We start from the raw sequence: 16,535 nt of genomic DNA on the forward strand, positions 1-16,535 counted from the left end.
CCATTTTGTATTTGAGTAAGGCCTAAAAATATCTTTTGTATTATATTTTACTGTATGAGGGACATTATCTTTCTGTCAGCAGTGATAAGTGAGTCAAGATTGTGAAAATAAAAATTCCAACCTTTCTCACTTAAAAAAAAAAAAATTATTAAAAAAAAAAATATTTAAATTTCAGTTACGAGGGGCACTATCTGAACTAGATATGAAATTAAAATACAGAATGTTGTATAAAATATATTCTTTAGGCATCATGAGGACTGTCAAAGCTGTCAGATGTAATAGCAAATTTTATGGTAGAACATATTTCTTGGCAATATTGTGCTATCCTTCTGGATGAAAAATGAGGTCAAGCTTTATATTATAGAAGAATAAAATGTGAACCCTCCTGTTTGCTCGCTTCTGGAGAACAAGAGTTCTGTCCAAAAGTCTGAAACCAGCCCTCATTTCTTCATACAGTATTTTGCTTCCAAAGAGCCAGACTTTATTGTATTATTTTTAATGCAGTTTTGAGGAATAGTTTTTCAGGCTTCCTGAAGGCCTTTGATTTTCAGTCCAGTCCCTGTACCTGACCAGTTAAAAAAAAAAATGTTTTTCGTTTCTTAAGCCACACACTGACCTATGAATCATCCAAGCATAGAAATCATCTATGATGCAGATGATGACGGATGATCAGGTCGGTGATTAGTATCCTGGTGATGCTGAATGCTGAGTGGTTGAAAGAGACAAGAGGGGAAATGAGGCTGCTGCTGAGGTTGTTACATAAACAATTCGTGATTTTGCATCTTTAGGCACTTTGTAGCCTGTTGCCCCTTTTTAAATTTAATCTACATCATTTAATTAAATTACTTATGGAGAAATGCCGGCAGGCCCAAGACTTTTGCACAGTACTGTATAATAAATCATATAACTCACTGACCCATGTCCTGTTGTAATACTTCATTTAAAAATAAAATTTAGTCATATTTCATGCCATTTCATACAACACAATATTTCTGAATTGCACCTGAACAGGCTAAACAGGTATGTCCTAACATGGAAGTATCCACTGGGTGTACACATAGGTTTATTTGTGCTCTTGTGCTTTTTACCCATGTGTGGTACAGCGAGTCATGATGAGAGACGCACTTTTGCTCAATAAAACTGGAAGATTCATCACTGTATGCCCAAAATAAAAAGCAGAAACGGGCTTTTTTTCTTTTTTAAAAGCAGTCCTGACATAAGCACGTTATTTGCATTTCAGCAACATGATATTAAAGCTGATTTTTTTTTTTTTTTGAGGCTTCAGTCATCGTTGAGCGTTTCGGTCGGCCTGTTTTCTGGACAAGCAGCATCTGAGGGTTCCTCTTGGCATCCAAGAGCAGTTTGTGTCAACAGAGGATGCTTTCCTCCTTAGTGAAACATCCACGGCAGGATTACTTGGCTGGATGGCAACCGGACCTTATTATCACAGCTATAACTGGGTTTCTTTTCAAACCAAACAAGGCGCCGTGACAAGCTCGCACCTCACATAAGAGCGCAACGCTCTCTCCGCAGCGCTCTCTGAAAGCGTACCGTGGCGTGCACATGTTTGCAGCGGGCACAGCCAAAACTCCGCAGGGCCTCACCAAACAGCAGTAAAATGTGCCAGTTAAACTTGGCCGAGCACTCCACATAGCCGCATTTCCAGCTCTTGCGCACCAAGTCTGAGACATTGTGGCGCGGGATGACCCGGCCTCGCTGAAGATCCCGCTTGTTTCCTACAATCAGGATCGGCGTCTCTGTTGCGCCCATCACCCTGTAGAAACCAAAGGCAAACACTCATTAACAGCAAGGACTAAAAACATTGAAATGAAAAAGATGTAGAGTAAAGCTAAATGCCATGCTACCACCACCATGTTTCACAATTTTTTAAAAACTCTAGTGGTACATATGTAAGTCTTCTGAAAGTCCTTAGGTAGGATGGTTTGGTTGTTTGTTTAAATTCATCCTCAGTGGGCGGTCTTTGTTCTGAGGTATGAAAGATATATTTGTGTTTCTGATTTAGTACTCTGCAGACCCATAATAAATCCAGTTCTGTCAAAAAGCATTACACCCTATTGGAAATTTTACAAAGGCTCTAATAAGGCATGTCAGGCCTTGTAAGGATTACTTCCTGTGCACTACCTCTTTGCAGATGGGGTTAACAGAGCGCTACAGTGTTGTACTGTCAAAGAGAGAAATGCTAGTAATAGGGGGGAAATGGCCGACCTGTGAGCCGTCACTGCCGTCTGCCAGGTTTGTGAGATAACACCGGTTTTGTGACTCCACTTACGCCTTTCACAGAAAATGGCTCTGACAGATTTGTGAGGAAAAGAATTTTCCCTCTCATGAGAACACCAAAAGGAACTGAGTCACACAAAACAGCTCAAATAAGTGTTTTGAATTAATTCAAATGCTCTGAGAATTTCAACACTTTGTTTAATATGGCTTAAGCAAAGATGTTAATTATTAACATGACCCGGTCATCCAAGCTAATTTATCTTAATCGGTGAGTGTGCGCTATGTGCATGAATATGTACCTAGTGTGTGTGTGTGTGTGTGTGTGTGTGTGTGTGTGTTCGTGCGTGCGCATGTGTGTGTGGAGAAAGCCTGATCTCATTAGACTCGAGCTTCCCTGCTGTCAATCAGCGCAGGGCGTCATGGTCTTAGTGAGCAAGGTGGCTAAGCTTTGCTCATCCATCACAAGCAGTGACAGGTTGCAGCCTCTGATCTCTACACATCTGCTACGTCTTGCCATCTCAGCCACAATGACAAGAGGGCAAACAATCTGGACAATAGCAGTGTTTATTTACAGCACCGGTGAATTAGTTTACATGCCAGAATGTTGATATAATAGATGAATTAAACTTGTTCCTATATTTTATATGGTTATAGGTGATTTATCAGTAAGTAAGGTACAAACAGGCCTTGGAAAAAGATTCACCCCTTTTAGACACAAATAAACGTGGGTTATGTATCTACGCAAAAACTACCCATAAAACCGAAGGCCCTGTGGCTGGTTAGTATTTCTTTGGGAAAACTTAGGGCGCAGGAAATAATCCTTACAAGGCCTGACGTACCAAAAATTACTAACAGGCTATAATGTTTTTTTTGACAGAACTGTATTTATTATGGGTCTGCAGTAGTGCTGATTTTGTCAGCTATTTTCAATTTTAGTCTTAGTCTTAGTCCCGGGATAAATGTCTCTGATAGTTATTATTACATTTAGTCAATCTTATCCTAATTTTGTTTAGTCAAGTTTTAGCCGACTAAAAGGCTGGACTTTTTAGTCTAGTTTTAGTCAAAGGAACCTACAAGTATTTTAGTCTAGGATAAGTCAATAAAAACTTCACATTTAAGCAATAAGATTATTATTAATTAACCCTACAGTCAATCTAGTCTAGCCAAAACCATTTTTTAAAGGTTTTTCACAAAATAAGTATCTTAACATTAACAAAATAATAAAAGCAGTATGGACAGTGTTCTGAATTTATTTTTTATTTTTTTGAATTTACACACTTGGGACTGTTGTAGCTCCCATAAGTCGCAATCATTAGCTAACCTATTAGATTAATGTTTTTGGCATCGGTTTAACTATAAAATAAAATACCTCTATTTATGTTATCATGTGGTAACATGATTACCACCGAGTAAAAATGTAAAACTGGGTGATTATTATGGTATGCCTCTTCAGATTTGTGTACTTTTCCCAGAAATAGTGTGCCCCAACTGTTTCCCTACCGATTTTACGACACATCGCCTTTTTTCTCCGGTTCAATATAAAGAAAACGTATGAGGCACCGTATACCGCTTAAATCAAACTTTACTCATGCACACACACAGATGAAACACTGGCATGCACATATATAAAACAGTCACACTTACATATATACTACTAACTGCTCAAACAACTACTGTACATATCACGTGCGCACACACAAACGCCAATGAATGAACACTAGTGCAGTGCATTGTGACGAAAATGAAATGTTGATGAAACTAAAGACAGATGTTTTATAAGTTTTAATTTTTAAAACCATTTAGACCATTTGAGTCTTTAGTCTGCAGATAACTAAATCAGAAACACAAATATATCTTCCTCACCTTAGAACAAAGAGCGCCCACTGAGAATAAATTTAAACATTAAACTGGTCACGTTACAAATAAACAAAGCCAAAGAGGACTTTAAGAAGACATAAAGATTTACCACTAGAGTTTAAAAACTTGTGAAACATGCTGGTGGTAGCATGACAATAAAGATAGCATTGATGCTACCACCACCATGTTTCATGCTCTGTTTCTGATAAATAGAGCATTTTATTTTAACACTATAAAATGTGGGAAAGGGGGTCAATACTTGTTTTAAGAGACTGTGGGCCAAATCACTTTAAGTATAAGTATAGAAATAATATATTCTAGTGACTAATAGAAGGAATGGACATACTGTATCCGGCAAAAACCCTAACATTGGATGCCAGTTGTAATGATTTTGAAATGATGTTCACCATCAGGATGATGTAGTTTTTGAAAACTAGAATTAATAATATTGAATGAATGCCCTAAACAAAATGTTGCAAATAAAACATCAAAACCATGAATTTTGAACCTTAATTTGGAGTATTTCTGCTGACTAACATAAATTTATACAATGTCCATCCACAGATGAGGATCCATCCACAAGATTTAGAATTCTGATATTAGATTAGGAATGACACAACTACCTCTCGCACATGTATCTCATGACCTGCATCTCTTAGTGCTGTTGAGAGTAATGAGAATCTGTTTCGTTTTCTTTTGGAAATGATATCATGTGGTCAGGGCTGGATTTTTTAGTCTGGGTAACACCAACATTCAATGTAGTATTATTAGCATTTTATTTGCCAAGGACCTCCAATCATGCAGCAACAGTGGCCCATTGGTTTGTCTCCTACACTGACCGCGTAAGCCCAATCACATGGCACCATAGCCGGGGTATCTTGCTCATCCTATTTAAAACCTTCCTTGTATTGTGCCACCCCTTCCCGCTGTTTCTCCAGCTTTTGAGTCAAAATAGACAGACCTACTGTAAGAGGAACAGCTACACAAGAAAAAAAGTTTGGAGGCGAATGCAGCCAAATGTGCAAAGATTTCAGGAATTGACAGGCAGAATGAGGAGGAGCAGGAGGAGAGGGTCGTGGAATCAGTAAGGCGAAGATTCATGATAATAACTTTGCTATGACTTGCAGAGAGCGAAAGAGAGACGTAGCCGATCCTAGTGTGTGTGCGTGTATAAATATTGTACAGTAAAGCTCAATAAATGAAAAAATCAATGAAAAGTTTTTTCTTTATAATTTAATTCAGACAGTGAAACTCATATATTTTGGATTTGTTACATGTAAAGCGAGATATTCCACACTTTTTTTTGTTTTAACTAAAAAGGAATGTTTCCCAAAGATTTTATGTTCATGAGCTGTCTGCCATAATCAACATTATTGAGTAATCAATTAAAACAACATAAAAATGCTTGAAATGTTTTACTCTATATGTAATTATAATCTAAAAAATATGAGTCTGTTACTTTTTTACCTAGAAAAAAAGAAACCCATATTCTAACGAGATATAATTTTTTCTTGAGATGCACTGTATATGGGTGGTGTCTGAGTGGTCTGATATTTGGTTCCCATCAGAATTGGGATCGGAATCGGAAATAAATTGTTTTTGCAACATTCATTCAATGTTATTCCATCCTCATGTTGTTCAGGAGTAATTTCAGCAAAGTAATTCTAACTTTTCAAAAGCAACCTAATACCAACGTTCTCTTAACGTCCGTAACGTTGCCAAATTAACATCGTGCCAATGTTTTGGCACCCAAAAATTCCTGCTGCGTAAACCTATTGGATCCATGTCGTAGTCATGTAAAGGATCACGATGGTTTCTTAAATCGAAGCTTTTACATTTTCCCAGCTCTACTCAGCTCTGACTTTCCATAAGGCCATAAACACATTTACAAACAGATGATAAAATCAGACGCCAGTGTTTTCATTGCAGTCGCAGTTGACCTTTGATGCATAGAGCACTAAAAATTACAATCTGCTCTTTTCAAGACTTTATGTAGCGATTCGTGCACTAATTTATTCACCCATTCTTTTATTAACTGCTCTCTTTCTAATCTCCATTCACTCCCTCGTTAAGTAATTTGCTTCCCGTCACGCTCAGCATGTTATTGATTGTTTTACAGATGCATTAATCTGTTCAGTAATGCAGAAAGTTAGAGCGTTTGATTACATTGAATTACAGTAGTAAAACATGTACAGATCGAACAGTGTGGGGAAAAAATGTGGCACAAAATGAATCGTGGGTAAGGTTTTAAATGTTTCCATTTATCCTGTGCAAAACAAGTTCTTATAGTTTATGAAATATTGTTTTACCGCCTTATTATTTGATCAATATGACATCAGGATGAAAAGCGCTTTTGGCTTTGTTTTCATCCCATATTGATTGTATTGCAGGTGTTGGCACAGAGTCTCCCTACAAATCCACACGGCATCCAAACAGGTTTAGATTTAATCAGCGAGATTTGTGGTGAAGCAACAGCTTGGATTAAACGACTTTTACCACAAATCATTAATTAACTGTCATAATTTCTCCCTGAAACAGGAACCGTCCTATCAGGATTTGGCTGATCAGACAGCTGTTGGCTGACTTTGTTAGTTGCTGCACCGATAATCACAACGCTCTGGTACAGACGTGAGTGTGTGTGAGTGTGTATGAGTGAGAGAGAGTTGGAGAGACAAGCAGAAGAGAGTACGCCTTTGCCTCTGACAGACATAATTGTGGCGAGATTGATCAAATGTTTTTTGTCACCAACAGAGCTGGCGTCTCTCCTCTGACGCAGTCGAGACATGACAGCCAACGCCATCGCTCGCAGGCAATCAAAATACCAATCACAGATCCACGCGACCATGTAGACTAAATTTTAACGCTGTTGAGGAACACTTGCCAGCACATTCATAAAAACACCCACACACAGTCTCACGCTACAGATGGATGATTCTACGGCTGAAGTGCCATTTATGTTCCACTGATATGTATGTACGTAAATAAAGGTAAAAGACACTTCACAACAAGCTATCTACTTCTGGGTGTAAACACCATGCCTTGCATTGGTATTCACCTCTTGTACTTTTCCACACTATGTAGTGGGACAACCTGGAACTTAATTAGTCATAATCGATATAATCATATGTTATAAATTTTTAACTAGTCAAATCGTATAGAAATGTGTGTGTGTGTGTGTGCGTAAGACATTAGGGAGAGAAGCAATTAAATTTAATTAATTAAAATCTCCTACAAGTTAACCTTAAATATTTTTACTTTATAATATATATATCCACAGGGGTTGGACAATGAAACTGAAACGCCTGGCTTAAACCAGACCACAATAATTCATTAGTATGGTGTCAGGCCTCCTTTTGTGGCCAATACAGCATCAGTTCGTCTTAGGAATACACATACATATCCTGCACAGTGTCCAGAGAGATTTTGAGCCGTTCTTCTTGCAGAATAGTGGCCAGGTCACTACGTAATGCTGGTAGAGGAAAACAATTCCTGACTCGCTCCTCCAAAACACCCCAAAGTGGATCAATAATATTTAGATCTGGTGACTGTGCAGGCCATGGGAGATGTTCAACATTACTTTCATGTTCATCAAACCACTCTGTCACCAATCCTGCTGTGTGTATTGGTGCATCATCATCCAGATACACGGCACCGCCTTCAGGATACAGTGTTTGAACTATTGGGTGCACATGGTCCTCCAGAATGGTTCGGTAGTCCTTGGCAGTGACGCGTCCATCTAGCACAAGTATTGGGCCTATAGGGAATGCCATGATATTGCAGCCCAAACCATCACTGATCCACCCCCATGCTTCACATTTAATTCTGCAGTGAGTTGGGCAGCTGAGGTTTTATGCTTTTCCTGGTTAGCACCCGGACATCCCATTCAGACAGCTTCCTCTTGCGTTTAATCATTACTTAATATTATTTTGTATATATCACTTACACCCTGATGACATGCACACTGCCTTATTCCAGCATTCAAATCAGTCTTGGGACTTATTAGGCTTCCCTGCGGCTCGGTGCATTTACACAAATTGCTCCTCTTCCTTAACACTAAGTAGTAGTTGTAGCTGCCTGAATGTTTCTGTGATTTATTGATCACAGCTAACGAGCATTGTTCCACACAAAATTCGCCATGGATGTGCTAAGCTACAGCTAGCAATTAGTAATTACAACTAACAGATGGAGATATGACCATATATTTCAACGACCGTAATGTGGTTCCAATACATCAGAAACAATATGCTGCAGGTTAATAAGGTTTAAATGTGATTAGTCTCAAAAAAACAGTGAGCTTCAACTGATTTCTGTCACCAAAGTGCACCGTCTCAGGTGCCTAGTAACCGCTTATAAGGTGGCTGCGGATGTGACGGATGTGCAGATAAGAAGGGCGAAGTGACACGGACTGGACTGACCATGGTGTGATTACATCTGGACCACCATTCATCAGAGGACTCGCACATGAGAAAGAAAAAAAGAAAGAAAAAGAAGGAAAGCGCGAGATTCTTAGATAGTGAGAATATGAAAGGGTGCGTTCATGTGCAAGCAACAGAAAAGACTACTAAGTGACAACACACAAAACATCACAGTAATCATAATATTATACTACCATAATAAATGGAAATAACACACCAATTAAGAAATTAAGACATTTGGAGATCACTAAACTATTATCTAGAGTAATACACCTATTATTATTATTATTATAAAATCATATTTTATTTGTGGCAAGAAAGCAGCTGTGATTTGGATGTAAAGATTTGTATATATGCTAGTGTAAATGCTAGGTAGTATGTAGTATTTACCGGGTCTCCAGGATCTGCTGGCGCATAGTCTTGACATACTCGAAGCTGTCGAAGCAGCAGATGTCGTAAACCAGGATGTAGACATGGGCACTGCGAATGCCTCTACAACAAACGTCTGACCACTCCTAAGTGACAAAAAGACACATAGGGTTAAAAACAAGCGCTTACATTCTGTGATAAACCAGAAAGATTAAGACTGAAACTTAGTTCAATCTTCTATTGATTCCTTTTCTACATTTAAATGTTTTGCAAGGGCCGAGGGTTCGATTTCCATGTGTTCATGGAGTTTGCTTGTTCTTCCCCTGCTTGGATGGTTTCCTCCAGGTACTCCGGTTTCTTCCCACAGCCCAAAGGCATGCTGATTAGGTTCACTGGCGTTCCCAAATTTTCCCCTGAGTGTGTAAGTATATGTGTGTGTGTGTGTGTGTGTGTGTGTGTGTGTGTGTGTGTGAGCTCTGCGATGGATTGGCATCCTGTCTAGAGGGTACCCCGCCACTTGCTCTGTCCCAGGCATAGACTCCAGGCCCCCATGACCGTGTAAAGGATAAGTGGTATGGAAGATGAAGGAATGTATACTGTATGTACAGTATTAAATAAAATAATCTTTAAGAGTTATTTATGCCCTTTTTTAAAACTTGAAATAAATTATGGCATCAATGAGTAGAATTATATTTCCTCTAAAGACGTCAGTAGTCGTACCATCATTGATGCAATCATGTGACTTTCAAAAGAAAGGCATATATATTTTGTTTTGGAGTGTGTATATATTTTCTTTGCCCCCCCCCTTATTTATTTACAGTAAAACTGACCTCTCTATTCTTTAAAGAAAAAAAAAATGCACATATTTGTATGTATCTGTGGTAATACTTGGTCTATATATAAAAAGTGTCAGAAACATGTGCAAATATACTCAGGCACCAAAATTAATATTCATGTTTCACACTCTTTCCTTCCCTTCCGTTTTACGTACTCGGCTAATATTCATTGAGGAAGGCATGCGAGGGTGGTAACAGGAGACAGACGCGCCAAGACCAGCTGAGACACATCACTCCTATCATGCTGGGGTGAGAATGAATTTCAACCAGCTCATTATTGACTACCACGATTCCTTTCCTTAATAATAATAATAATGATAATAATAATAATAATAATATGTATTTTAAAAAACGCAGGTAATTACAATTTGGTCACAGGATCAGCGCCTCTTGGAGAAAAATAACATGGCTGTAAACACCCGTTTTTAAGAGGAGGTTTGTGAACAAGTGCCTGATATGGTCATTACCGCGTCGGAGAAGAGCGCACTCTCATTAAGGTTGAGGATCACCTCTTTAATCAATCCAACAAGCTATGTACAAGCTTTCGTATGAGTCAGTCAAAACAAAGACAGCTTATTAAATATTAAGGATAGAGGATGGGGGATGGGGGATGGGTGAATTTCCCTCGGAGTTACCACAGAAGACTGCTGATGTAATATAGGGGCTCTCACTGCCATGCCTGAGTGTACTATCTGTAAGGGTTTACTGTCTGCAGTAAAAAGGCAAAATGAGGGCAGTACGATAACACTAATAGGCTTACAGCACGCACGCCCTGGAATGAATTCCCGGACACTTCTGTGCTGATCCTTTTTTTTTTTAGTCTTTGTCACTAGATAAGGCGAACCTACAAGATACTTCGAAATGATTGAAATAAACCCATTTGCCTCTTGACAAACAGGACATTAAAGTGCGAATTGAAATAGCCCTATTAAGCAGATCTTCCTTCAGATTAGCTGTCTTATGATAACCTACTTTGCTTATTCAAAGTGCTGGCTTTGGGCTATAGCTATAAAACTGAATCATAATAATTACACAATAATATGGCCTCTTACTTCCTACCGTCCCACAGCAATGTTCCATTACAAGTGTGAAAAAGAAAAATTCCTTGGAATGGTCAATTTTCCATTTCCTGTAGTAGAGTCCTGATCTGCAAAGTCGCAACTGATCACAATGGAAAGTAGAATTTTTCTTTTATTTAATGCCATACCTTCGAATTTTTCATCTTAATCTTTATATACTGCTGTATAATGCTTGTATACTTTATATAGGGGTGATGACTCAAAGACATTTCTCTGTCCTAAGATTCTAATAATTTATTAGACTGCATTTTGCTTTGAGCACGACTGTGGCATTGTTTCGAGAAGCTTACGCAATGTCACAACATTTATTTCCATCCATGCTCTTCAAGGTCTTGTATTGATGATGGCAGAGTCGGACTCCTGTGTAAATTCTTCTCCAGCACATTTCAAAGACTCTCAGTTTCGTTAAGGTCTGGACTCTGTGGTGGCCAATCCATGTGTGAAAATGATGTCTCGTGCTCCCTGGACCACTTTTACAGTTTGAGCCAAATGAATCCGGTCTCGGAATATGCCCGTGCCATCAGGGAAGGAAAAAAAACCATTCATGGAAAATCCTGGTCATTCAGTTTATTTAGGTAGTCAGCTACTTCCTCTTTTTTTGGGCGCATAATGCTGCTGAACCTAGACACGTCCAATCGAAACAACCCCAGATAATACCAGCTTGTACGATAGGCATTAGGCGTTACTTCATCCGCTTCTTTTCTCACCCTGAGGTGCTCATCACTCTGAAACAGGGTACGTCTAGACTCATCAGACCACATAACCTTTTTCCAATGCTACACAGTCCATTAAGGCCCACACAGCTGTTTAGTCCCAAACCCTTGACCTTTGATTTTACTGAACATTTAAGTGATCTCCCATTATGCTAATTTATGATGTTCTTCCTCTATATGATGGTTCATCATTACTCTTCCAAGGTCTGCATTTTTCAGTTCTTAACCAAATTTTTTTTTTTTTTAGCAATCTCCTTAGTTGTTTTCTTTTCTTGATGCAGGCCAATAATTAGAGTAACATCTTTGCCACAACCACATGATACGTCTTCTGATATGGTTGGTTAAGAAATGAGAAACTACTCACTGCATTAGTTAGTGTTAAATGACTTGTCTAACTAGTGTCCATCTGAACCATATTTATCACTGCAGTAATCATCCAAAAATCCAGGTAAAGGCCTTTTTTTTTTGCACATTTTCCATGATCTTTTTGTCATTATCTAAATTTGTATTCTGACATTGGACTTCATTTTCAGATGGCAGAATTTGGTGTTACTGTACAAATCTATTCACTGTAGTTACAAACTAAACAAAAATTTTTAAAAGAATTTTAACAGAAACAATAAAATTTTTGTTTAGGTTTAATGGTTTTCATACAAAATTTGCTTTATAAAGTCAAATTTCTTTTTATTATTATATATATATTTTACTTTTTCCCTATTTTTTGTCGTGTCCAATTCCTCCCCGTCACTAGGGGGCTCCCGCATTAAGGCTACTACTACCACTCAGTCGGGAGGGCCGAAGACTATCACATGTTTCCTCCGAACCACGTGACACCAGCCGACCACATCTTTTCAAGCTGCTTGCTCACGCACCGTTGGGGGCGGCGTAACACACTCGCAGGACAGCGCTATGTGCTCCTTCCATTTGCGTGAGCTTACAGACTGGCTGTAGAGCCGTTATTAATGTGGAAGCACGCAGTACCTCTCATCCCTCCCCTCTGAGAGAGCTCGGCCAATCAGCTCTCTCTAGACCTCCGGCGGCGAGAGGTTACAGCATCACCCGGGAATCGAACCAGCGACTTCCGGATGATAGGGCGAGCACTTTATCAACACACAACAACCGCCCTTAGACATCCGCCCACAAGTGAATTTTGATTAAATTTAAATGTTCGAGACAGGGGTTAAGGTAAAATTGTTGGAGAATTCCTTTAATAGAGTGCTACAAAAAAAATTTCAATACTCCCAAAACTTGGAGGCCCACACAGCCATGTCCATACCTGGAGGGAGCTGCCGGGAAAGCTGCTGATGGCTGGATAGTCGGTGATCTGCAGGTCGTGCACGTGGCCATTGAGCACAGCGGCGGACAGATGCACCCGGCGTGTGTGGCTTGACGGGGCCACTTCACTGTAGTCATCGTGGAGGAAGCGCTGCACAATAGCTGTCTTGCCCACGCCTTGCGCACCCAGCACCGCTATCCGGAATGGAGGGGGCATAGCACCACGTCCACCTCGGCCTCGGTGGGCCCCTCCACCCTCCCTGTTCTCGCAAACCACTGGCCAGTGCATTCAGATAGGAACCAAGGCCCTGCATAGTCCTGACCAGGGCACGGGGAGCTGAGCTGGGCACAGCACAGCCCCATTCATAGGACGACTAAACCTGGGAGCCTAGACATGAAGGGAAATGGGATGAAATCCATGTGAAGATACCAACCAGAAGCAAAGTGTATTTAATGACCAAATGAGAATCTTATCAGACAGACCTTTACAAAGGTGATACATCACTCACTCATCATCTATATTGATTTATCCTGGAGCCTATCCTCAGAGAATTAGGCAGGGTACACGCTGGATGGTATAAAGACAATTTCGCAATGCCAATTAGCTTAATCTGTATATCTTTAAACTGGGGGAGGAAACCCACACAGCATAGGGAGAACATGCAAACTCTATTTACACAGACCCAAGGCAGGAATTGAACCCTGAACTCTGCAGCTGTAAGGTGACAGTGCTAATCACTAAGCCACGGTGCCACATTGTGTGTGTGTGTGTGTGTGTGTGTGTGTGTGTGTGTGCATATGCTGTATATATATATAGAGAGAGAGAGGAAACGTATTCAAAGCAGGAATAGAACAATTGAAATTATACTTAGTGCTGCTGACACAATATCTGAGACACCAAAAGGAACCTTGGGCCTCCTGACAGATTAATGTACATAGTTCCCTTGTACAAATGTTGTTTCTTATGTCTCCTTTGAGGCTCAAACATCACACCACCTAATAAAATGCAGAGCTAACCAAAGCAATTTTATATCCATAAGCCTGTTAGCAGTTTGGGGAAAAAAGCGAAAGATGACAGATGCGCTGACAGAGCATGGAATAAGTGCATCTGGAACCTACAGTGTTTTGGGATCTGGGCTGCTGATCTGATGCTTGTAAGTTAAAATCCTTAATTCGCTCAGTTATTACACTATCATATCCATACGCTGTACCAATGCTGCATAAAACATTCCCCAAGGACTGAGTTATGTGGAAAAGCTGCAATCACTTTCATACTGTGATATACTACTGTACATAGAAACATGATATATGAAATCTGAAGGGGCTGTAGACACCACGGGCAGTACTGTAGTCATTATTAAAAATAAGTTGTCAGCCTCCATATATTCATTTATATAGAGATATGAGCAGATGGGAATAGAAAGTGCCATATTGCCAAATATTAATACATACTGTACAACTGCATTCCAGTGCACAGATTACTGCTAGGTATGATATGTAAGTCGTAATATAATACACCCAGTGCATAAGTATAACCAATATGATTTGAATGCTATATGCCCCACCCGTATGCTTACTGTGTCAGATGTAAGGTGCGGATTTGATCATTATAAAGTATTTTGTAAAATAATAATAATGATGCATACCTCGTGATACTTTCCCTCGACGGCAGGTAGGAAGCTCGATTCTGCGCCACGAGGAACAAACCGACCATCCGACTTTTTCACGACTTTTGGATGCCGACTCGTTCAATGCGTAGGCATTCCAGGTGCCTCAAACAGCAGCAGCAGAAGCAGCAGAAGCGGCAGTAACGTTCCGAAAGGGGCATCCTCCTGTTTGTGCTTGTGCAACCCCCGTACAAATAAATAAATAAACAAACAAATTCGATAATAAATACAACAGGTTCAGATGCTCGCGCACAGATGGAAGAAAAAACAACAACTAAAAAAAGCAAAGTGCGCACGTGATCATCACCTTGCAGCTCGCCTCGCGCTGAGTGATGTGCGCTCGCGCTTTTACAGGCTACGCAGATTGATTTTCAAAAAAAAAAAAAGGAAAATAGGCATGTTGGTCAGTCAGCACGCGCTCTCCGTGTCTCCCTCCCTTCCGCGTGCAGAAGAAGCTCTCCTCCTCCGAAATACTAAGATATATGTTGCAGTTGAGACACAAATACTGTATGCACGTGCATCAATCGTATTGCATTGCATTACATGGCATTGCACGCGCATCCTTTCTAGATCTAATGAAATATTTAATTTATGCTACATGCAGTAATTTGAATCAAATTAGTGCATGCCTTTTTTTCCCTCTCTCAGAACATAATGCATGCCAACTAAAAGGGAAACTACAGTATTATATACCGTGCATGCCACACATGCCTCTTATTTGTCGCAGTTGTACACCGGACGTTGTTCTTGTTTGCTTTACTACCGAACATGTGCGCATCCTGCGTCTCTCGACGTGCCGTAGTAAGGCGGCTGTTTCTTAGCAACCCAGACTTTCCCCCCTTGTTGCTAAGTAACCACGTGGTCCATACCTGTCCACGCGTTACTTACATGCTCGGTGGTCAGATGGGTCCAGGTGTGTGTGTGTGTGTGTGTGTGTGTGTTAGGTCTTAGTGATTTGTGCACTGATTTGTACACTTAAAAAGGTTACCATCTGCTGGACTCTGGTTTTATGGAGGCTTTGCATCTGAAATGGAAATTGTGCGTGAAATCGACAGGCATGCGGTATTAGCTCGGTATTAGATCTTCAGTAAGAAGGCTTTTTTTTTTCATCCTAAGTTTATTTTCAAAAAGTTTCTGAAGTATTCCGCACATTTTTCCTTACTCGTGCAAGAAGGTGGCCTTGCATGTTGACTTTTTTTCTTCTTTTTTTCTTCTTTTGCCTGAACTGAATAGGTGACAAAGTATTGCATTCTGTTCCGATTTGTGTAGAAACAAGCCATGGAAGTGGTCTTACTTAGCTCTGTTACGGACTAACAAGATCAGGGTCATTACCGGCTTCAAATCCTGGATTGGTTACCAGTTGGATTCAATCGATTAGATTGATCAGATAATGGTGATGATATGCTGAGCAGCACAACTCCGACATTAGTTATGCAAGGCAAATCACAGGCTCAAACTCTGGAACCAGAGGCAAAAATTGAGCTTTAAAGTAGAAATGACATATATACTCAAATCGACCATTTGTGGCTTTGGAGCAGATGTGTACACGCTAAATACCTGAGTTTTGAACATTTTTGGCCAAGTGAGATACAGTGACTGATGTCAGTTGAACTCCCAAACACACACACAAAAGTCTGTTGATATAAAATCTTCTAAAGTTCCATCCACAGCCTCGCAGCTCCAGGGTCAGAGTTTGAGTCCCTGCTCGGGGTCTGTGTTTGTGGAGCATGTTCTCCCTGTGCTTCATGGGTTTCCTGCCAAAATCCAAAAATATGCCGATTAGGTTAACTGGTGTTCCCAAACTTTACCCATAGTGTGTGTGTCCTGTGTCATCCCCAAGTTTCCTGGAATATGTTTGGATGCTGTCTCTCCCACTCTCCTCAATATTGACGGAGAAGTGACTGGTTAATTCACATCCCAGGGAGCCCTGGGAGTTTGTGTTTCCTTGTGGCTCACCCTTTTAATTATACTACCATAGTTAGTCCTGCCGGAGTCCCTGCTTGCACTCTGCACTAAATACACATTCACCTTATACAGTATATTATGTGACTGTGACCATACCTAACGGTTATCTCTCTTCCTCTCT

The 16,535-nt window shown here is 40.1% G+C and overlaps 1 protein-coding gene across 1 annotated transcript; it reads right to left on the reverse strand.

Annotated features, from left to right (window-relative positions):
* Window positions 1-123: 123 nt before the first annotated feature.
* LOC128512435 (ras-like protein family member 10B) lies at window positions 124-14,786 on the reverse strand. The gene is made up of 4 exons (XM_053485705.1): window positions 14,429-14,786; window positions 12,784-13,170; window positions 8,901-9,025; window positions 124-1,774 (listed from the first exon to the last, which is right to left on the reverse strand). Exons 2-4 carry the CDS (start codon window positions 13,069-13,071, stop codon window positions 1,504-1,506), a joined length of 684 nt encoding a protein of 227 aa, XP_053341680.1. The 5' UTR covers window positions 13,072-13,170; window positions 14,429-14,786; the 3' UTR covers window positions 124-1,503.
* Between the last annotated feature and the right edge of the window lie 1,749 nt (window positions 14,787-16,535).

Source organism: Clarias gariepinus, chromosome 24 (assembly GCF_024256425.1).
Source record: "Clarias gariepinus isolate MV-2021 ecotype Netherlands chromosome 24, CGAR_prim_01v2, whole genome shotgun sequence".
NCBI lineage: Eukaryota > Metazoa > Chordata > Actinopteri > Siluriformes > Clariidae > Clarias > Clarias gariepinus.